At 41.2% G+C, this 23,009-nt stretch overlaps 1 protein-coding gene across 1 annotated transcript; it reads left to right on the top strand.

Moving 5' to 3' along the window:
* Positions 1–662: 662 nt before the first annotated feature.
* On the top strand, positions 663–22,332 carry LOC116707972 (fibulin-7-like). The gene is made up of 7 exons (XM_032545681.1): positions 663–878; positions 6,598–6,748; positions 7,567–7,737; positions 7,840–8,070; positions 8,185–8,322; positions 8,589–8,724; positions 19,584–22,332. Exons 1-7 carry the CDS (start codon positions 783–785, stop codon positions 19,942–19,944), a joined length of 1,284 nt encoding a protein of 427 aa, XP_032401572.1. The 5' UTR covers positions 663–782; the 3' UTR covers positions 19,945–22,332.
* The last annotated feature ends 677 nt before the right edge of the window (positions 22,333–23,009 follow it).

The raw sequence follows: 23,009 nt of genomic DNA, 5'->3' as shown, positions 1-23,009 counted from the left end.
CACTGCTTCACGTCGGCATCTTTAGCTGTGGCCCAGCATGCTGGACTCTGTGTGATGTGGTAGGTTCTGACCTCTCGCCTTGGTGCTCTGGCTGAAGAGAGCCCTGAAAAGTGAATCTACTTTTCCGTACTGTCTAACTTTCTCTAGCCATTTCCAGGATTACTCAGTAGCAGCCCTTTGTGTTTGTGTAAAAAATCTGTTGATCTACTTTTTTATGACTTTGGCACAATTCTCCAATTTGGGGTGAGGGTGTTGGGTGGAGTGTTGACTGAGGGGTAGTAACTTCGGCCTGAGCATTCAGTCTCTCCTCTGTCATTAGCAGCCCATTATATACTCGACTGCTGGGCAGCAGGTTCAGGATTTGAAAATTAAAGTGAAGTTTTATAGCTGCAATAATTAGAGTAGTAGAGCAGCAGAGTGAAACTGAAATAGTCAGCTTTGTGACTGCTTTGTTTGGCTAGTGATGATTAAAAGGCACCACAAGCAGTGGACCTTTCCTTCTAATTTAGGCGTCTAATTGAGGGGACAATGAGGAATCTAAAAAAGCAGCCGAGCGTGTTCCAGATGTGGGCGCCTCAGTCCTCTTCATTCTCCTCCCAGCCAGGAAGATTTGGACAAAAAGGCGGGTGGAGGCGGGTGGAGGCGGAGGAGGTGCTGTCAGTCCAGGGAGGAGAAATTTGGCATCATCACTAGAACAAAGTTTGGCAGTTTGGGAGAAGCCCTGCAGGAGCCGGACGCACAGAGCTGATCTGCAGATCACTGAGTTCATCCGGACCTGGTTGATGAGTGTGACGATGGAGTTTGTGTTGAGCATGAAGGCCGTTCGGGTCATGGTTCTAATGATGAGTCTTCATCACTTCGGGCTGCTTTCTGCTCAGGTGAGTAGAGAAGACTTCCAAACAGGCGACTGCTTCTTTGATTTCTCATTTAACCTCTTCAGAGTTCTTCCTCCAGCTGCCATGTTGGACGCTAATTCTTTTTGTGAGAATTATTTCGTTGCTTCTTAGACGTAGATCTAAGTCAAACTGATTTGAATTGCAGCAAAATTGATTGATGGCAGGTGATGTGCAAACAACTCAATCAGCTTCTCCCCTGCTCTTTAAAGTTCATTTAAAGCTCAGCTTTAAAATGTCACAATCTATTATTATCCAATAATGGATGAAAATCCATTATTATCATCCTGAGGATCGGTGGGAAGAGTAGTTGGGTTGTAAACTGGAAGTTGCTGGTTTGAGTCCAGTTCTGCTCACATTCGGATGAGCCCCTGAGCAAAACACCGAATGTGTGTGAAATACGACTAGAAAAGTTATATATAACTTAGTCAGTTTACCAGTAAGCTATTGTGAGATCAGACTGTTCATTAATAAGGACATGAGTAAAGTATGTTCAAATGAATAATTGTTACATTTCCATTGTAAAAAATGCATCTTCAAGCAGCAGGTCTGCATGTAGAGCAGCCCACCATGCACAGCTCAGCTCCTCTCTGCTTCATCTCACAAAACCAGCAGAGAAGAATCCCAGCAGACTTCAGACCCAGAGGTTCATGGCAGCAGGGTTTCAGCTGCCATGTCTGCTGCTATTTACACTCAGGCGTTACTGTAGCTTCGAAAACCTCACCTTTATGTAACAACCTCCCACCTGCATCACGGCGGAGATACAGAGCCGGCAGTGTGAGTGTCGTGGGAAAAAAGTACTATTTCCAAGCACTGTTCAGGTGAAATCACTCAATCAGGTTTATTCATATATTGTGCACAATACAGAGAGCTTTACAATCAGTAAGGAAGCAGGTCTGGATGAAAAGCTCTGCCAGGCAGAGAAACACATGAGTTTTATACCAAGGATAAAGAATTAACAACAAGGGGAGAGACAGCCTGGTTCTGATGCAGCTGTAGAAAACAACTTCCAACCTTCTACATGTAACCCAAATAGTTCTTTTGGTGAGAGTTCACAATCATCCATATAACATGACTAGCAGATGAGACCTTAATGTAATTTTTCCATCACATTTCCCCCCTTTTGATTATAAATAAATATGATAATATTTAATATTAATCAACACACATTTCCCTCCTCAGTCATAAGACATAACACAACACTATCCTGGAAGACATAACAAAAGAAACATATAGCAAGATACCAAAAACCTACCGGCAGTCCCCTACTCTACCCTGCAATAATATCACTGTGTTTGGTAGGAAAAGTTATCCTGCAACCCCTCCATGCCAGGGAGGCGGTCCTCTATATGTTCTGTCCAGGAAAACTGTGGAGGTTCAATCATGCCAATGACTGAAGGCATAAAAAAAAACAAGAGAAAGAAAAAACGTAACACAAAAGCTAATTACGGAGGAGAAAAAAAATTAACAATAAAAAAACATTTAAAAAGAAAAACAAACAACAACAACAACAACAACAACAAAAAATCAGTGTCAAAACAAAACTCAAGCTTAATAGAAAACTTATATATAATCGCGTAACTCAATCTAAACCACATCACAACAACAATCCATAATCATGAAAATAAGAGGAAAAAAGTAACATACGTATTTCCAGATGAAACAAAATGTTAAATCAAATCATAACTGCATATGTAGAACACGCAGAAAGGACAGGCATTTGTTTTTGTGAAACATAGACATTTCTGTGAATTGCAAAGCAGTATAGGAAAGCTAAGCTATGATACTAGCCTGAAAATATCAATGATTAACACCATTTAAAGACAAAAAACAAACATAGCAATTTGACCTTTTTTGAGCAATATACTTAGCATAGTAGTACCACAAATTCAAGGTGTAAGGAGTGGAGTGTTTAAGGTTTAAGTCAACAGTAGACAGCCAATTAATATCTCGCAGTTCATGTAGCGGAAACGTTTCTACCGTAGCAGAGGGAAAGAAACCCCACCACCTGAGTCACACAAACAAACAACAAAATTAGAAATAACCAACACAAATGTCTGTAATTGAAACAAGACGAAGACGTGATCGCTGTCATAATGAACGTCCTTGTTTTTCCTTCTTTCTCTCTCTCAGGAACTCTTTTAATATATATATATATTTATTCTTCACTCCCCACTTCGACCACTCGCCAGTGGACCAGCAATAGTTCTTTGGTTGGGGAGCCTTTTGACGTACAAAAGCAACCAATGTTCGTTGTTATGTTTGTCTCGTCCTTATTCCTTTGTTTTGTCCTTTCCTCTTCCTGAAGGTTTGGGTGTCAAAGGTTACCAGCACTTAACACCAATTGTAATGAAGGTATTTCAGTGAACCAGGAAATTAAACGTGGCTGTCTGCGGTGTCAGAGGTTACTAGCACTTAACACCAGCAGCAGTAAAGTAAGTTGTCCTCATCCAGAAAGTTGCGCGTCGTCCTCCTTGGTCTGATGTTCTGTCGGCTGTTGGACACCAGGATGGGCGTTGTCTTGACCCTCTTATCGTGGTTGGCGTTCATCCACGTCGCCCTCTCTGCGACCTTAACAGCCGTATGTGTGATGAGCAGCTCTTGAAATGGTCGCCAGCGTTTGGAGTTCCAATGCGTCCTCCGGAAGTCTTTCACCACGACCCAATCACCGGGCTTGATGGTATGGAGTGGCGTCTCGACAGGAGGTGGCCATGCGTGTTTCACCGTCTGAAAACTTGTGAAAGCGTATTCGACAGGTTTCGACAGTAAGACAACATTGCATCATCACAGACAGAAGTGGAAGGAAGGCCCTGTCCCTGAGAGCTTCCAGCTATTTGCTAAACATGCCAACAATAAAAAGCAAAAATGTCTTTCCCTTAGCAGAGGACAGTTCAATGAAGTCCATCCTCAAATAGTTTTAAAAAAAAAAGTCATTTAGTCACAGATTTGGCAATAAATAACATAATAAAAACAGTAACAGGATCACATGATGCAGAGCCATAAACAAACAGCACGAAATCAGGGCTAGTTAAAGCATTAAAACATCAAAATCCTTGACACAAACAGGTAAAAGTCCATCATTTTCCTTCAAATTCAAAATTTAATTAGTTTAATTATTTATTTAATTTGACCCTACATCATATTTCTTTTTTTAGCCCAACAATCATCAGGAACTTTAGGTAGCGCTTTTGGTAATAGAGACAGATCTGTTTGAGATGAAAAACATGCTTCAAAATTTGGATCTGTGGTAGGAATCAGTTCCACCGTTTTTTTAGACAGTGCAATGATACGACTTTTTGAATGCTGACATTCGTTCAGAAAATATTACATTTGGATCAGCGGGTGAAACGATCCAATCAGTTTCATTTTTACATGCATGAAGATGTATGTAAAAATGTATGTATGTATGTATGTATCACAACATCACTTCATGGTAATGTTGTGATTTTGCAAAGGAATGTGTGGGGAAGAGTCAGGAACACAAAAACAATTATCTCAGCTGAGAGAGAGACAGCCAGACCCGCTGTGTGTGTGTTCCAAAACCCGCTGTGTGTGTGTTCCAAAACAAAGCAGATGTTGACAGTTTCTCAGAAGGAGCTCAGAACCATCACGTCTCATAATCACGATCAGCTCCTAATAAACATTTAAAATGCAGCTTAATTCATCAGGCTGTTTAACATCGGGAAAAGGAGAGATTAAAGTTTTCACTTCTTCAAGAAGTTGTTGTGAAAGAGTCGAATTTGGAAGCTTCCATTCATCTACATAATTTAGAGCAGATACGTCAAATTGCACAGCTGTGTGAGTCCAATTGGAATGAGATGCAACTTTCACACCCACCGGTGTTGAGATCAGATTAATCCCTAACCAGCACATCAGATCTCGCCCTACAGGATTTACTGGGCACATATTACTGGACATGTATACTTTTTGTCAAGTGTGCTGCTGCCAGCAAGCAGCTCTTCTTTGCCAGAAACAGGAAAAACAGGAGACTCATTCAAATCCTCATTCAAATCACCATCTCGAAAATAACCTAAGATCTCAAATCATCTCATGCAATAATTCTTTAAGAACTTAAATTTCTCAATCAATCAGTCTAGTAAACAATGTTCAGTAACACAAAACACACAAACAACAGTCACCCCAACATAAAACAGACACAAACAAACGTTACTGTCAGAATTTGGAGTCAGTCAAAAGTCCATCAATCAAACATTTAGTCAGGCCTCATTTTGTGTATATTTTCTTAAATTGAATTTATCAAATTTACTGAAGCTTCAAAGAGTTTAAATTTTCTTTTCAACAACATACATTAATGTTTGAATTTAACTCCAATGTACAGGATCCTGTTTTAAGTTTTACGCTATGTGTACACATACAAAAGAGATCTCAATATAATTTAGGATCATAGCAACCAATTGATCACGTTTCTGCTTCATTATTTACTGTTTTTTTTCTTTTTTTTTCATAACTAGTAGTTCCAGGACAACAAAAGGTCTTTTACCCTCTAAGTTCAAATCAATCACAGCTGTATTTTAAAGGGATTTTCTTCTGTTCAATTCAAACTCAACCAAATATTATATGGTATACCAAAATATTATAAACACTGCAGTAGCAAGGATCTGTTATTCTTAACAATAAAAAAAAATATTTATTTTATTTTTGTATTATTTTATGTAACTCAGCATAGATTTTCAAAAGGAAGGAAAAAAATCTTTAAAATGTTTAGAGTCGAGGGACCCTGGTATTTTATATAGGACCACTTTGTGATTCTCATTGATAACATTGTATTTACTGTCTGTGTCTGCAACAGTTCAGCTTTTAAATTATTTATTTATTTGAACTTTTCTTTCAGAACCATAATTTTGCTTAAAAATGTTCTCCAACATCTTATTTGTTATATTTCAATGGCATAATTTTGTTACAAAACTACGGTTATTACAGCTTCCCTTCACAGTTTCTCAATCTGTGGTTCATGGACCCCCAAAGGACCTTTAATATTGGTTCTTCTGTTCAGGACTTTCAGTTACTACGGAAACTGTAATAACTGTAGAGATAACAGGGACACAAAACTCTATTGAAGTCAATCTTTTCTCGCTAAATAGTTCTAAATGTGTACAGGGTTAGTAGCAAGCAGTCTTCGTTGCAAGCAGTGGCTGTGTGTGTTATATAGCTCTGTGTGTGTGCGTGTGTGTGTGTGTGGGTGTGTGTGAGGAAATTGTCATAGAACCAACATTCTGTTTGGAGGACAGATATTGAACCAGTCGCTCCACAATAATATTCATCTTTCCATCAGTGGTATCCCTTCACATATCTGCAGATGAGCCGGGGCTAATAATCCACACAGTCACACACACACACCAACTTTCACATCATTTCACAATTAGAACCAGATGTTTGTTTCTCCAAAGTGTTCAAACGAGTCTCCATTCAATCTGAGATAACACTGTGTACAGAGAACTTCAAAGAATTTCTAGAGTGGTAACACTTGGGCTCCTCTTTCTGTGGAAAGGTTCATATTTTATTGACATTTCTGGATGTGCACACACACACACACACACCCACACACACACACCAACACACCCCCCCACACACACACACACACACACAGACAGTGCTGGCTGATAAGAGTTTTTCACAGTTTGCCGGTAGCTTTTTTACTTCTGAGTGGACTTTGTCCTCTGAAGTGTCGTCATCCTGTCCACAGGAGTGTCCATCCACCCACGATCTACTGAACTCACTGCGGCAGGTAGAGAAGATGTTGGCGCTACACGAGACATCGTACCAGCAAGGCCTGCGTTCCCTCAGGAAGAAGATCAACAGCCTGCACAACAGCACCATGGCCTTCTTTAAAATGGGTAAACATGCAAAAAGCTGCAGGAAAACAAGGAGACGTGGTCTCTCTTATCGTCTGAGCATACACGCTTTGCCACAAAACACGTCAACGATGACAAAAAAACAACCAATTCCCTCCAACAGTTTGTAGGTGATTCCAGTCACGTAGAAACCCCCGTCCGAAAAATGATTTGATAAAAATTTATAGAATATTTACCCTTTTTCAATAAACAATCGGACACTTCCAACCTATAGAACATAGAAAACACAATCAAGTGAAACTATGATTACATCAACAACTTGTTAATGATGTAATTTTAAAATATCTTTGCTTTCATATAATTACATTTTTCCAGTGCAGCTTTTGAATATTCTTTGCTGTAGCTTTCACCTTTTTTCTACTTTTCTTTACATTATTCACAATTTTCAGGTCTTTATCAATGTCCAGGCAGGCAGCAGTAAAACGTACTTAAATTAGCTTCTATATTATCTGAATTTTTTTTTTTTTTTTTTACCCTGGTCTAAATCAAGTATTTGATCTCCCTGTTATTTTACTTTCTTCTTCGTTTTGGCCTCTTGTTTAAATAAGACGCACCAGCCGGTAAACCCTGTTAGCTTAGGAGTCCAAATATGCGTTCCTTGTCTGTTCGCAAGCTACATCTGTGCCAAAGGGCAGTAAAATTGTCATTTTTTAAAATGAATTAAAGTTCATCTGAATACCAGACCGTATTTCCATATGAATCTAAATGACCGAAGCGGTGCAGAAACTAAACAGAACGCTCAGAAGGTTCTGAAACTTTCTGAACGTAATGTGAGCGAAACCCTCCCGGTTTGTTTCCAGCGTCCTGCCCAAAGCCTGACCCCCCGGCTAACGGACGCAGACTGGGCAGAGTGTTTGCTATGGGACACGAGGTCCACTTCCTCTGTAAGCCCGGCTACGAGTTGATAGGCCCACGAACCCGCGTGTGTCTGGACTCTCTGAAGTGGAGTGGACAACAGCCCATGTGCAGAAGTGAGTCACACAGATAAAGTAAAATAAAATAAAATAAAATAAATCGAGCCAGATGGAGGATCGGCACGTTGTCATTTCTTTGTTCTCATGATCTCTCTTTAGGACTTAACAGCACCGCCAACTCCTTGGCTTCCTTCTCTTCAGCTGCGTCCTCCTTCGCTGCCTTATCTGCCTCCTCCACAGCAGCCTCATCTTCTTCGGCCTCATCCCCGACACCCTCCTCGCCCTCCTCCTCCATCCGGCCTTCCAACTGCACACATTTCCTGGGCTCGACTCACTGCACGTGTGATGTTGGTTTCACCATATCAGGCCGAGACAATAACATCTGCACAGGTACGGCTGCTCCTCAGAAACAGTTTAAAAATAAAAAATAAAACATCAATCTTCAATATCAGTCAGTCTATGGAATCCACAACAGGCTTGTGTGTGTGTGTGTGTGTGTTTTAGATATCGACGAGTGCCATCTTTTCCCCCTGGCGCAGCCTGGCCGTCTCTGCATCCATCAGTGTGTGAACACACCCGGAAGCTTCCACTGTGTTTGCCCGCCCGGCTACAGCTTGTCCAGAGACGGCCGCAGCTGCACAGGTCAGCAGCCGAATCGCAACGGCCGATTGCCAGCATCAGTATTCAGTTGTTCAGCTCCGCAGGGGTTCCTGGTGACAAGATACTTGTTTGATTCTGGTGTGTCAGACGGATCCAAATTGTAGGAGAGAAATTCTCAAGGAACTGGGACTGGGAATCCCTGACTTTAGCCGTTAGATCACATCGGGCAGGGCAGACTGAATGGGCATCAGGCCAGGGAGCCGATGTTTTGATGCACGCTTGTCTCACTTCTGACATTTCGCTCCTAGACGTCGACGAGTGTGAAAACCTTTCGCACAACTGCACAGCAGACCGGCTGTGTGTGAACACGTTTGGAGGTTTCCAGTGCGTGACGGTGAAGTGTCCCAAGACAAAAAACGCCACATACATCAAGACGTCGCCCATGTAAGGACAAACATCACCTACATTCACCTGCTCTACCTGAAATTCCCAACTCTGTGCTTAGTTCGTGTTATTTGCAGCCAGGAGGAGAGGAACCAATAAGCGTTTGAGCTCAAGTAACATTCAAGAGTCGTCAAAAGTTGCTCTCAGAATTGCTTATGTATTTTTACCCAACTAGAAATAAAAATGATTCTGAAAACAACACTCAAGTAATATTTAAGTAAGAGTAAGAAAATGTTTGGTAAAAAGGTACAAATTTGCAAAACATGCAAGTTATGGACAAATTTTAGTATTTTTAAAGAATAAAATAAAATAAAAATTATTCAAAATACCAAATTCAGGCAAAAGAAATATAGATGTCCAGATGCAAAGCTTTTAAAACTGATACTTACAAAAGTTAATGTACAGCTCTGGATAAAATGAAGAGTATTACTGCACTGGACCTCATTAAAAAGCTCCTGGTTATTCCACCAAATGTTGATTTCTGAACTCTTCCTGAGTTAAAACATTAATATTGTTGTTTCTAAATGAATATGAACTTGTTTTCTTTGCATTATTTGAGGTCTGAAAGCACTGTGTCTTTTTTATTATTTTGACCATTTCTCATCTACTGCAAATAAATACAACGTTTTTGCTTGGAAATTTCAGAAACATGTCGTCAGTAATTCACAGAATAAAAGAACAATATTCATTTTACTCAAACATAGACCTATAAAAAGTAAAAATCAGAGAAACTTATTATTTTAAATGGTCTCTTAATTTTTTTGTATGTTAAAGCAATGCAATCTGCTTTATTGACAGTAAGTCAATAGACGTTGGCCACCTGGCCAAAATAAAAGGTCAACTCCTAAGCATTGTTTTGATAAGCCACTAGATTTATATCCATATCATGTTGTATTTATTTCACCGAGATCTTTCATTGATGATCATCAATGATCTTACATCATCCACCACTACTCAAAGCCTTCTGCAGCTGGTTCATTGGGTTCAATGGTGACCAATCTATGAATGAGTATCTAGGAATTAATATCATGTCTCCTGTTTCTTTGAACCGCTGTCTTACAAATTGAGTCAAATGAATCCTGACATTGTCGTCTCGGAATATGCCTGTATGCCATCAGAGAAGAAGAAAGAAAGAAAAGGTCTGTTGAGGGAATAACCTGGTACATTCGGGTCATCAGCTGATCTCATTATTTTTGGCACAGAACGTTGCCGACCTTAGACCTGACCATCTGCAGCAACCCCAGGCCACAGCACTGCCTCCACGGGTTTGTACAGGAAGCACTAGATATGATGGGTCATCACTTCTTCTGCCTCTCTTCCTCCCTGATGCACCATCACCCTGGAGCGCGTCACGCCATTGCTCCAGAGCTCAGTCTTTGTGTGTACTCACCATTTCCTCTGGTTAGCCTCATTATTTAGTGGTTACCTACGACAACACCGCCTTTCGGTCCCAGTCCCTTGAGGTGTAACTTTCACCATTAAACATAATCCTGGATTCTACTTGTTGTTTTTTTTTTCCTGATTTGATTTCACCAAACATTTAGGTGATCTCACATCAGGATTTGTTTTTCTATGATGGTGGATAGTGACAACCCTTTTTTCCTCGCATGCGACGGTTCCCCACTTCCCTCCCGGTTTTAAATACAGATCCATTCTTAACCTGATTTTAGTGGTTTCTGCAATCTCCTGCTTGACGAATGCCAACGATCTGACATGTCATGAACAGACTGATGTCTTTCAACATGGCTGGAAGAGAAGCTACTCATCGCGTCAGCTGATGTTAAAAGATCTGCTGCTGCAGTAGTAATCCTCATTAAAGGCTTGTGTCTATTTATTGGTTAAATCCAGGCGGTGACCTTTATTTGGCCAGGAAGTTTGTTTTTGGAGGTTTTGTTTGACCTCCAAATGTGGCCGGCTCAGCAGACGGCATGAAGCTGTCCCCGAAACATTTCATGTCTGTCTGTGCGCTTTTGATTAAAACACACTCGGTTTTTTATTCAGCGAAGTAACTAGAACTGAGAAGCTCATTTAGAAATAACGTTACCTCAAAATACTACTCAATTAGAAGTAAAATGTCCGTTGCACTAAAACTACTTCTACTTCTCAGTTCTGTTTATTAATCGCTGTTTCAAAAAGCAGCGTAGGCAGAGTAATCAGCAGAGATAACGTGAGTGGATCTGTGCAGATTAGGGTGATGGTAATGAGACCCTGCATCCTCAAACTGCTTGAGATCATCCTAATTGGTCGCAATGCCAGTGGGAAAACCAAAAGGACGGCAATTGTAATATATTATTTTATTGTCTTTTGAGAGATGCCTCAAAAAACAATAATTCAACAAACATGATATTTGAATTTAATTTATTGAAATCTGCTTGAGATACGACTATTTTGGAGTCTACCTGCACTTTTTGAGGCAAGTAGATGTAAATGTTGATTTGTGTAAAGCCAACGTTAGCACAGCTTCACAACCTTCATACATTCTGCAAATGATTCAACAAAGTTGACTTACATTAAGTCTTCATCTGTTAATACATTTTCCAGGCCCAGACTGCAGGCGTCAGCTGTGCCCAGGAGCCTGATGGGACAGTAAATCCTGTCAACCATCAGAAATAAAACAATGCTTGGCTTCTAATGAGAAGCGGACAAACTAAGTGCCTTGAGATAAACAAGACAAAATAACTTGGCGAGCACAATGACAGCCATCAGCAGGAAAGGAATGATAATGAGGGATTAGAAAGAGACAAAGAGAACCACAAGTCTCTTACCTCTGGGAACTGTCGCTCTGAGAACAATGAGCTCAACCTGCATGTCAACCACTTCCCCTGTGCACCCAGCACTTAGCTGCTCTGCAAGCCACGCTGGGCTGAGACTGAGGTTTGGCCAAACATGAGCTGCAGAACTCAGGCTTCAGCCAACCTGACTGGTCAAAGGCATCAAGCTATCTTTGACACCGGAGATGTTTACTACGTTCAAAGTTTCAATTTATTTCTACTGCTAAAATCATGACTGTGGTGAGAACAGTGTTGTGGCGCAACCACCGGAGACAGCTTCTGAAAATAACCGGTCAGTGGGGGATTTTTCAGGACAAACGCATAAAAGCGCATCATAATCGAGCTGCACAAGCATGACGAGGCAGCAATGCCTAAACACAACCCAGCTGTTAAAGCAAAGTCACATGTTAAGGCTTTCAACCCTCACTTAAATCCCTACTTATTATCTACAATTATCTGCTGAAGCTGGATGGATGCAAATGCTGCATTCCAAGCACTATTATTTATTATTGTTTCCTACTGTGATGGCCAAATCCATGGCCACACTCTGATGTCGGTAACTCTTTTTATGCACAGTTCATTTTTCATACAAACACAACACTTTAGTTTCAATAAAAACATTTATTAGTTGATTTGAATGCATTTGTTCTATTTGTTAGCGCGCACATTTAGTTAACATATGTATTTATATCAACTTAAAATTAATTTGGTTTGCTTAAGATTAATTCTGTTTGTTTTTCCCTCCGGTACTTACCTGCCTTGGAGTTACCAGACAGAGGATGGGGGCCAGGGCTCAGCAGGCTTACATGCTGATTGGACTGAACCACTAGTTCCTGCTGGCAGGGGGATTTGTAGTTTCTTTCTTTAGATAAGTTTTGTATTTAAGTAAATATTAGTATTTAAAGTTTAATATTTTTGATTTTCAGTTTTGGGTCTTTAGTTTAGCCAAACTTAGCTGTACTGTTATTTGTTTTGTGTTATTTGTAGTTGTATTCTGTTTAGTTACCCCTATTGTGTCTTAATTGGTCTGATCAGCCAGTATATAAACCCCTGTGTGTCATTTCTTTGTTAGGTCAGTTATGTTTGTTTGTACAGCCAGTTTGTTTACATTTTTTGCCTGAGTTCAGTTTTGTTTCTTTGACCTCTTTTATGAGCTCAGTTTATCTCTTGTTATTTATAATCTTTGGGTTAAAATAAAAAACCCTATTTTTCTAATATGTCCTGTGACTCCTCCTGTTTTTAACTCGGTCCATCACATGTGGTGTCAGAAGTGAGGATTTTGAGTTGAGGAGGCAGGATTTTTTTTCTATTTTTTGATTTTTGTGAGTAATTTTTTTTTTTACTAACCCCCTCCAACAAATTTTTGAGCCATGCAGAATGGTGTGCGCCCAAGAAAAGGAAACAAGGTTGAGACCAAAGAGGTTTCCCAGCAGTCAGAGAGGGAGGAAATGGAAGGAGGAGCTTCAGCAGCAGCTGGAGACACTGAGCATGATGAGACCAGAGAACCAACTCTGCATGATATTGCTGGAATTCTTCAGGCCTTCATGGGACAACAGGAAGTTCGGGAGAAAAAGCAGAGAGAGGTTTCTGCACAGCAAGAACAGCGCTTCAAGTGTTTGCAACACCAGTTTCGGCTTTTGCAAATGGAAATGCATGCCAGGACAACCCCGCCCCCTGAGCCCACATCAATTGATCCACAGCCTGTTGAAATTCAAACTGATCATCAGATTCAAGCAACATCTCAACCTGAGGATTCAGCTTCCAGCTCAATAGGTCAGTCTGTGCACATTCATCATCCTAAATTGGAAAAATTAACTGTTGAAGATGATATTGAACACTTTCTGACCACTTTTGAGAGAATTGCAGCTGCTTATCGTTGGCCAAAGTTGGACTGGATTTTTCATCTCATTCCTCTTCTGACGGGTAAGGCTCGCAGCGCCTATGTTAACATGGATGTGGATGATTCCCTGGAATATGAAAAGGTAAAAGCTGCCATTTTACAAAAATATGATCTAAATCCAGAAACGTACCGGCAAAGATTTCGCTGCCTTGATAGTCTTGATGAGAGTCCAAAGGAATTGTATTCAAGACTCAAAGAACTTTATGAGAAGTGGATTCAGCCTAAAGATAAAACTGTGAAACAAGTTGGTGAATTGATTATTCTGGAACAATTTTTGAGAATGCTGTGTCCTGAGCTTCAGGTCTGGATCAAGGAGCACAATCCAAAGTCTGCTGCAGAAGCTGCTACTCTGGCGGATGTGTTTGTAGCTGCCAGAAGTAGGAGTCAGCCATGGAGCAACAGTGCATGGAGAGCTGCTAAAGACTCACTTCGGCTACAACCCTCTCAACCTCATCAAAAGTTAGCAACAGGTGTGGGTAAGCCTTTTTTAAGAGAAAATCAGCCTTTCAAGACAGGAAAAAGACCACCAGTGTGTTACCTCTGTGGACAAGAAGGTCACACCAAGCCCATGTGCCCCAAGAATCAAAGTAAGCTAACTCAAATGTGTTTTGTGCCTCACCAGAATATGGGTATTAAACCTGAAATAAAGCAGTCAAATAAAATCATCCTAGTGAAGATTGCTGGACATGAAATGAATGCTTTAATAGATACTGGCAGCACACAGACTCTAGTGCACAAGAACCATGTGCCAACTAATTGTATATGCCCTTCTGAAACAATATCAGTTTGCTGTATACATGGTGATGAGAAATCATACCCCACTGCTGATATGTTTGTTGAGGTGCAGGGGGCTCCCTATTTGTTGAAGGTTGGGGTAGCTGATAACCTACCCTATCCTGTAGTTCTTGGGGAGGATCTGCCTGTTATTTATGATTTATTGAGGGATGTGCAGAGCTGTAATGTGGCTGTAACCAGGTCCCAAGCTAAAAATCAAGATGAGCATTTTGCAACACTCAGTGCTTTACCCTTTTTTGAGGCTGAGCTGCAGACAGAACCTGGGAAATCACGGAAGCCACGCAGTCAAAGAAGGCGGGAGAAATTTCAACATGCACTGGGTGAGACTTCAGTTGAAGTGGCTCCAGATATGCCACTGGGTTTTTCAATACCCACAAACATCAGACAAATGCAGCAGAATGATCCAACTTTGTCTGCCCTGTTGCTGAAGGCTAGGGGGGAGGCCTCTGTAGGGTCTGACACAAATAAAGAGCAGTATATACTGCAGGATGGCATTTTATACCATCAACATGGCCAGTTTAAGCAGTTAGTTGTCCCTAAGGAGGCTCGTGAGACAGTGCTGACTTTGGGACACTCTATTCCCTGGGCTGGCCACCTTGGGAAGTATAAGACCACTGCTCGCATTAAGCGGTATTTTTTCTGGCCTGGTTTGAGATCAGATGTTGCTTTATTTTGCAGAAGCTGCCCTGAGTGTCAGAAAACCTCAATTAGAGTCCCTACCAAAGCACCACTTCAACCCCTGCCCATCATTGGCACACCTTTTCTACGTCTTGGGATGGACATAGTTGGCCCTGTGGAAAAAAGTAAATCTGGAAATCGCTTTATGCTAGTCATTACAGACTATGCGACCAGATATCCTGAAGTTTTTCCATTAAAGACTGTTAAAGCAAAACATGTAGCTTCCTCACTGATTCAACTTTTCTCAAGGGTTGGATTTCCACAGGAAATTCTAACTGATCAAGGCACTAACTTTATGTCCACACTATTGAAACAGGTCTACAAGCTGTTGGGCATCAGGAGCATGAGGACGACACCATACCACCCACAGACGGATGGCCTGACGGAGCGTTTTAATCAAACTTTAAAACAAATGCTTCGTAAGTTTGTTAATGATACAGGCTCTGATTGGGATCAGTGGTTGCCATACCTCCTTTTTGCCTACAGGGAGGTTCCTCAGGCTTCCACAGGTTTCTCCCCATTTGAGCTCCTTTATGGCCATGATGTGAGGGGCCCTCTGACCCTGCTGAGAGATGCATGGGAGGGAGACCAAAGTAAAGAGGATCCTGTTAATATTATTTCATTTGTCCTCCATATGAGGGATAAACTGCAGCAGATGAGTGAGTTAGCTCAGAGTCACATGGCAGCTGCACAGAAATATCAAAAGGTTTGGTTTGATAAAAAAGCTCGCCACAGAAGTTTTGTTTCTGGTCAAAAGGTTTTGGTTATGTTGCCAACTTCTGACAGCAAGTTGCTTGCAAAGTGGCAGGGACCCTTTGAAGTACTGAGGAAAACTGGACCTACTACCTACCAAGTCTCCACACCAGGTTTCCAACGAGGGAGTCGAGTGCTCCATGTTAATCTTCTCAAGGAGTGGGTTCCACGGAAGGAGAATGAAACAGAAGTGTTGCTTATTCACAGAGTGGATGAGGAGGAAGAAGTTAATGACTATTTGCCTTCAGTAACATCCTCTGTGCTGGACCTAAGCCATCTCACCAGTGAGCAACAGTCTCAGGTAACACCTCTTATTACTTCTGACATATTTCAAGAGTGCCCAGGTCGCACCACTCTGGTGGAGCACAGCATTGTTCTAAAACCGGATGCTGTTATAAAGCGTATGAGTTACAGGATACCAGAACGCTTCCGGGTGGAGCTGAAGGAGGAGATGGACCTCATGCTGTCTTTAGGAATCATTCAATCTTCAACAAGTGAGTGGTGTAACCCAGTTGTTTTGGTTCCGAAAAAGGATGGCAAAATAAGATTTTGCATCGACTTCAGGTACCTCAACTCCATATCAAAATTTGACTCCTACCCAATGCCACGTATTGATGACCTCATTGAGCACCTGGGGGAAGCAAGATATTTAACAACTATTGATCTGTCTAAAGGCTACTGGCAGGTGCCTCTCACCAAACAGTCCCAGGAGCTGACAGCATTCCGCACCCCTTGGGGATTGTTCGAGTTCACAGTCCTGCCATTTGGTCTGCATGGGGCCCCAGCAACATTTCAAAGACTAATGGATCAGGTACTCTGTGGGCTCTCAGCATTCACCTGTGCATACCTTGATGATGTTGTGGTTTTTAGTAGAACCTGGGAAGAGCATGTTGACCATCTAAAGGAGGTCCTGGATCGGCTGTGTTCTGCAGGCCTTACCATCAACCCAGCAAAGTGTGCTCTTGCTAAGACAGAAATACAGTATCTTGGGTTCACTATTGGAGGTGGCATTCTTAAACCTCAAGTTGATAAAATCAATGCTATAGCATCCTGTCCGCTCCCACAAACCAGGAAACAGCTACGATCTTTTCTAGGCATGGCTGCATTCTACCACAGATTCATCCCCAATTTCTCAGCTAGAGCAGCATCTCTAACAGACATGACGGGTTCCAGAAGTCCCACCAAAATTCAGTGGACAGCAGATGCCGTTGCAGCTTTTAAGGACATTAGCCAATCCCTGAGTAAAAATCCAGTTTTGCATTCACCAGATTTTACAAAAGACTTTTTGTTGCAAACTGATGCTTCTGAAAGGGGTCTTGGGGCAGTGCTTCTGCAGGGACCACCAGAGGACCAACATCCAGTTGCCTACATCAGCCGCAAGCTGCTGCCAAGAGAGAGACGATATGCAACTGTGGAGAAGGAAGCCTTGGCTATTAAATGGGCCCTTGACTCATTTAAATATTATTTGCTCGGAAGAGAATTCACCCTTCAGACTGATCATAGAGCCCTCCAGTGGCTAGAAAGGATGAAGGACACTAATGGGAGAATCACCAGATGGTATCTTGCTATGCAGCCATTTCGGTTTAAGGTTCACTACATCCCCGGCAAAGACAACACCACTGCTGATTACCTTTCTCGGTGCCAGAGTGAAGACCAGGAAGTGGGGGAGTGTGTGATGGCCAAATCCATGGCCACACTCTGATGTCGGTAACTCTTTTTATGCACAGTTCATTTTTCATACAAACACAACACTTTAGTTTCAATAAAAACATTTATTAGTTGATTTGAATGCATTTGTTCTATTTGTTAGCGCGCACATTTAGTTAACATATGTATTTATATCAACTTAAAATTAATTTGGTTTGCTTAAGATTAATTCTGTTTGTTTTTCCCTCCGGTACTTACCTGCCTTGGAGTTACCAGACAGAGGATGGGGGCCAGGGCTCAGCAGGCTTACATGCTGATTGGACTGAACCACTAGTTCCTGCTGGCAGGGGGATTTGTAGTTTCTTTCTTTAGATAAGTTTTGTATTTAAGTAAATATTAGTATTTAAAGTTTAATATTTTTGATTTTCAGTTTTGGGTCTTTAGTTTAGCCAAACTTAGCTGTACTGTTATTTGTTTTGTGTTATTTGTAGTTGTATTCTGTTTAGTTACCCCTATTGTGTCTTAATTGGTCTGATCAGCCAGTATATAAACCCCTGTGTGTCATTTCTTTGTTAGGTCAGTTATGTTTGTTTGTACAGCCAGTTTGTTTACATTTTTTGCCTGAGTTCAGTTTTGTTTCTTTGACCTCTTTTATGAGCTCAGTTTATCTCTTGTTATTTATAATCTTTGGGTTAAAATAAAAAACCCTATTTTTCTAATATGTCCTGTGACTCCTCCTGTTTTTAACTCGGTCCATCACACCTACTTTGGTCCTTTCTGCAAAAAAAAAAAATGGTTTAAATAGCATTTCAGTTTGTAAAATAAATCATGACCTGCTGCACAAAAGAAAATGTGCACAAAAGAAACTGATGGGCGAAAATTTTTTTCTTGTGTTTGGACTGCTTAACCGATTGTTGTGTCAGCAGGAATGACAAGTTCAGGTAAATCTTTAGTTCGGGGAATGTTTGTTTGATAGCACATTAATCGATGCTCCAACATAACCTGCCACTGCTGTATCTGGTGACCTGGACCACAGGGCTTGTTTGGGAATCTTTTTGAAAGAAGAGCAAGTAAAAAGGGGAAATAAGGTGCAGATTGATCAAACCCAAAGCCTGGTTTCTCTGCTGCTTTCACTCTCTCTGAGTGGAGAGGGATACATCTGGCTTTACCAGTGTGCCATTTCCTTTAAAGGCTCAGTGCTATGAGCCACACAGTATCATTTTATAACACAATCAAGTAACTTTGTTACCTTCGGTTGCTCTAAATGCTGTATGACTTAAAAGAAAATTTAAATTGGGTCTCGGTCTCTGTCTCTGTCTAAGGAAATCCTGCTCTTTTCAACCCTTTTTATCAGCGTTGCACTGAGAAGTAGCTCCTATGATGAGCTCCGTTGATGCAAAGTCCTACCAGGTGCTTGCTAATTGCTGCTGGCTAGTCTGAAGGAGCTGAGTGAGGGAGTCGTGGGGGAAGCTTGGAAGCTGCAGCTCCGAGGAGGAGCAGCAAAAGCTCGGTTACCCCTAGTGCTTTGCAAAGCTGAATGGTTGCCATGGGAGATTAAAGGATTTTTCAGTAATGCATGAAAGAATCAAGGGAACACTCCCCGTATGTTTTGATGAAGGAATAACATTATAACATGATGTAATGCTTAAAAAAGTTGATTTTATATAACACGGTCCCTTTAATCATCCAGACTCCCAGATCAGTGGTTCAGGTGTTCACCGTTTGTTTGCCAGAAAGTAGCCAACCAGTAAAACAAACCAACAATGTCCACATAATATAAAGTCAATGTGGCCATTCAACCAGTGAGCAAATAAAAAATTCCTGGTATAACAAGAATTTATTTATCGTGCCACGCACGCTAACATGGCTGTGTTTGTAAGAACTCAGCATCGTCACCCTAAAGGTTGGATCTGTTACCGGTGTGAGCGAGTCGCCTATTGGAATATTTATACTTTGTTTTGCAGCGTATCCACACACTGTGCTAAAAACCCAAATCTCAGTCTCATCTGACCAAAGCATGGTCCTAGTTAAAGTCCCACCAGACTGAAGTAAAACAAATATTTCATCTTTACGTTACAAACTGCAGAACTGAAAGGGCCTCTTTCTGCCATACCTCCGTTTCAATCGTCCTCAGCCAGAAAACTTCACCATGAAACCTTTTTTGTTGTTTGCTGAACGACACGTGCAAAGAGAATTTGAAACTATATCTGCTTTGCCGTCACGTCCTTAAAATGTACCGAGATGAAGGGCAAGGAAAGCCCAGCTAAATGAATTTAACAAACATGCTTTAACTGAGAATGACTGTGTCTCTCCAGGCGCTGTGAGAGGAATCCGTGTATGTTGGGGGACAGAGCGTGCACTCAAGCTCCAAACTCCATCTCCTTCCACTTTCTCGCTGTGGTGTCCAACATGTCCGCCCCTCGCGTCCTCTTCCGGGTGTCGGCAGCCCGCGTGCTGGGAGACACGCTGCGGTTCGGCCTGGCCGGCGGCCACAGTCGCGGCCACTTCAGTGTGCAGCGCTCGGGTCGGCAGACCGGGACTCTCCTCCTGGTGACGTCCGTCAACGGGCCGGCCACGCTGGAGGCCGAGGTGGAGATGAGTGAGCTGGAGAACAACGCCCTGCTGGGCCGCTACCTCACCAAGGTCACCCTGTTTGTGTCCCCGTACATGTTCTAGCAGGGAGGACAAGCGAGAGGAGTCCGTGGACCATTAACCATTCAGTGGATACCGTAAGAGTTTGGTGTGATACTGAGACCTGGATTTTCAGAGACATCATCTTTTTGTTCGTTTGTCAATGTAGCAGTTAGAAAAGTTGTAGCATTAGCTTCTCTGGTGACCTCGCAGCACTTTTTTTTATTATCATCTGTGTTTGTTGACTCAGCATGACCACTTAGCTATGAACATGTGTAGTCGTTCATTCTACATATAGACTTAGTGAACCTTTTCTACAGCTTTAAACACGCACATTTAAAGAGGGACAACAATATTTGTTTCTTTCTTCACACCGACTAATATTGCTATAGATGTTGCCTGGTAAATCCTGGTGAAGATGTTTGGAACAGTCAATTGTTCTGAAGGATCTTTCTTGGTTTAACACGCCCTGATAAAATAAATGGATCATTAAGCAGGCCTCTGCAAAACATAATGACCCGGTGAGGAAGTAACTCAGCTGCACCATTTGGATCAGCTGCATCGGTGCATTCAGTTTTCACCAAGCCTTAAGAGGTTTCAGAAACCATTGGGTTTAAAACCATGCAACTTAATCGGCTCACCCATGAACCACCACAAGATGGTTATTTTATTAGGTCAACCAAGCTACAGTTAATGATTAATGCTTACTTATGAAGTTTTGTGTTGGTTTCTTTTGAAAATGGTTCTGAAATCTAACAACATGAGCAGAAATGGCTGAAACCGAACGCAAGTCTTACTCTTGTGTTTTTGTTTGAAGCAAAGGCTGCTGACCCCCTTTCCTCTGGCTCTGCCTCCAGCTCCTCAACAGACTAAAGAGGTTTTACATTTGATCACAAAAGACGGCTAAGAAAAAAGAAACCAAGTGTGCAGTAAAAACAATTCATATTTAAAATGACAAATACTGCCTGATGGATACTATGAGCTAACATTCAGCACAACCCGGCAAGCATTTATAAATGTGCATGTTCTTGTAAAAGCGCTGATGTATTGCAGCTCGTTCAATTCAGGTTGATCCTCCAACCAGAGTTTATATATATATATATATATATATATAAAATCATCCTGGTCAGAAGAAAGGTTCTGTTCCTACTAGTGTGGATTTCTTTTCTCTCATTTTAAGGGAATTTATAACATTGTGGATTTGTGTTCATCTGTTCATTGGTCTGTAACTGATGTAGCGTATAAAGGAAGAGAGTAACCATGTTTACGCTCCTTCTCTGCTTATAGAGGTTTATCTTCAGACATGGTCACAGCTACCAAGTTGAAATAAAAAGTGGACAAAAAAAGATTTTTTTTTTTTTTAAAAAAAAGACTCTTTTCAAACTTGATCATTTTTCATGGCTCCTGCTCTCCGATACTCCATGGCGACAGCCAGCCACACATGCAGAATCTGACATTAAACAGGAAGGTCGGCACAACTTTTACACTTGTAATCAATTCACACGCGTGTAACGCTCACTAATGACATGTACTTTTTTTTTTCTTTGCACAAGCAAAAAAAAAAAAAAAAAGTAGAGGTGGTCCTAGCCTGTTTGGCGCTCTGGGCGAACCCCTCCACCCTCCTCAGATATTTTAGGAAGGAGGTCAGAGTGTTGCTGAATGTGTTCACCATCAAGGGAAAATTCCTCCAGTGAAGGATTTCACAATTGATGGATTGTCAATAAATCAAGATTGAAAAGATGACCCTCATCCATCCATCTCATGTTTCAGTGATGCTGGCTGCATTTATAAGAGCAGGAAAGAATAAATGAAGGTTTATTTCAACCTCATGCTGAAACTTTTACTGAAATTATGACCTACAGTATTTATGTTGTCTTTTTGTACATGTATGCATGTTTGCTGCTCTGAAAGCAGAACAAACATGTTCTCATGTACCATCTCTATCATCTCCAGGATTCATTGCTTATCCATTCCCTTTTTTACGGGTGAAGTAAAGGGTTAAGAGATAACTTGTACGTTTGTGCTGTGAAAACTGGGATGTTTTGGCATGTTGGACAGAAGAATTTTACACTGATTTGTCAGGCAGCCAGGGGCCTCCACTGACCAGACAACACACACATGAAAACACACAACTCAGATGAACACCAATCCTCACACACACAACCTCGTGCAACAAACCAGGCCGCACTCCACAGTGGTCCTTACCGTTAGTCTGAGAGCCAGCAGAGAGAACAGCAGAACTGCAGCAGCTAAACGTGCACAGGTTCAGAAGAATTCATTTAAGATCTAGATTTTATTTCTGCCACCATCTGTTTGGGCAGCAGGATCACAGACAGAAGAGGCTCAATAAACCTGAGTGCTGGTTCTGTTCTGGGGACTAACTACCTCTGGAGATTACAGTGCAAAGAATAAAATAAAATACAATAAGAAAAATAAAAAAGAAAATGTGCCATCATAACATACAGTCTTCAGTTGGACACTACAGAGCCGCTGTAACACAGTCCTCTACAGGAGATCCTTTCTGCCAACAGCCATCAGAATATACAGCTCTGGAAAAAAAAAATGAAGAGACCGCTGCAAAACGATCCGTTTCTCGGATTTTAATTTTTAGAGGTTCATGTTTGAGTAAAATGAACATTGTTCTTTTATTCTATGAACTACTGACACGTCTCTGAAAATCCAAGCAGAAATGTTGCATTTATTTGCAGAAAATGAGAAATGGTCAAAAAGAATGAAAAAGATCCAGTGCTTTCAGTTCGTATTCATTTAGAAACACCAATACTAATGTTCCAACTCAGCAAGAGTTCGGAAATCAATATTTGGTGGAATAACCATGATGAGGTTTATTATTATCATCATGGGGTTCAGTGCAGTGCTCTTCATTTTTTTCTAGAGCTGAATATATATATATATATATATATATATTATTTTGGGTTTTAACAATTTAGTTTCCACTTGTAATTTCCCTTATTAGTTGACTTACTAGCTTATGAGTGCAAGTTTTTTTTTTTATATATATATATAATTTGGAGAGAAGTTGTCCGTTTATTCTTAATTTTGTGCAGAGCTTTGAGAACATCAGTGTGTGAATTCACCCGATTACCTCAGCA

Source organism: Xiphophorus hellerii, chromosome 2 (genome assembly GCF_003331165.1).
Source record: "Xiphophorus hellerii strain 12219 chromosome 2, Xiphophorus_hellerii-4.1, whole genome shotgun sequence".
Taxonomy (NCBI): domain Eukaryota; kingdom Metazoa; phylum Chordata; class Actinopteri; order Cyprinodontiformes; family Poeciliidae; genus Xiphophorus; species Xiphophorus hellerii.
The sequence above is the reverse complement of the archived record's forward strand: the minus strand, read 5'-3'. Positions and strand labels throughout refer to the sequence as shown.

Coding starts and splice junctions, on each gene's coding strand:
- LOC116707972 (XM_032545681.1), top strand. CDS start 783: ATGAGTGTGACGATGGAGTTTGTGTTGAGCATGAAGGCCGTTCGGGTC. Junction 6,749..7,566: donor CATGGCCTTCTTTAAAATGG/GTAAACATGCAA, acceptor GTTTGTTTCCAG/CGTCCTGCCCAAAGCCTGAC. Junction 8,725..19,583: donor TACATCAAGACGTCGCCCAT/GTAAGGACAAAC, acceptor GTGTCTCTCCAG/GCGCTGTGAGAGGAATCCGT.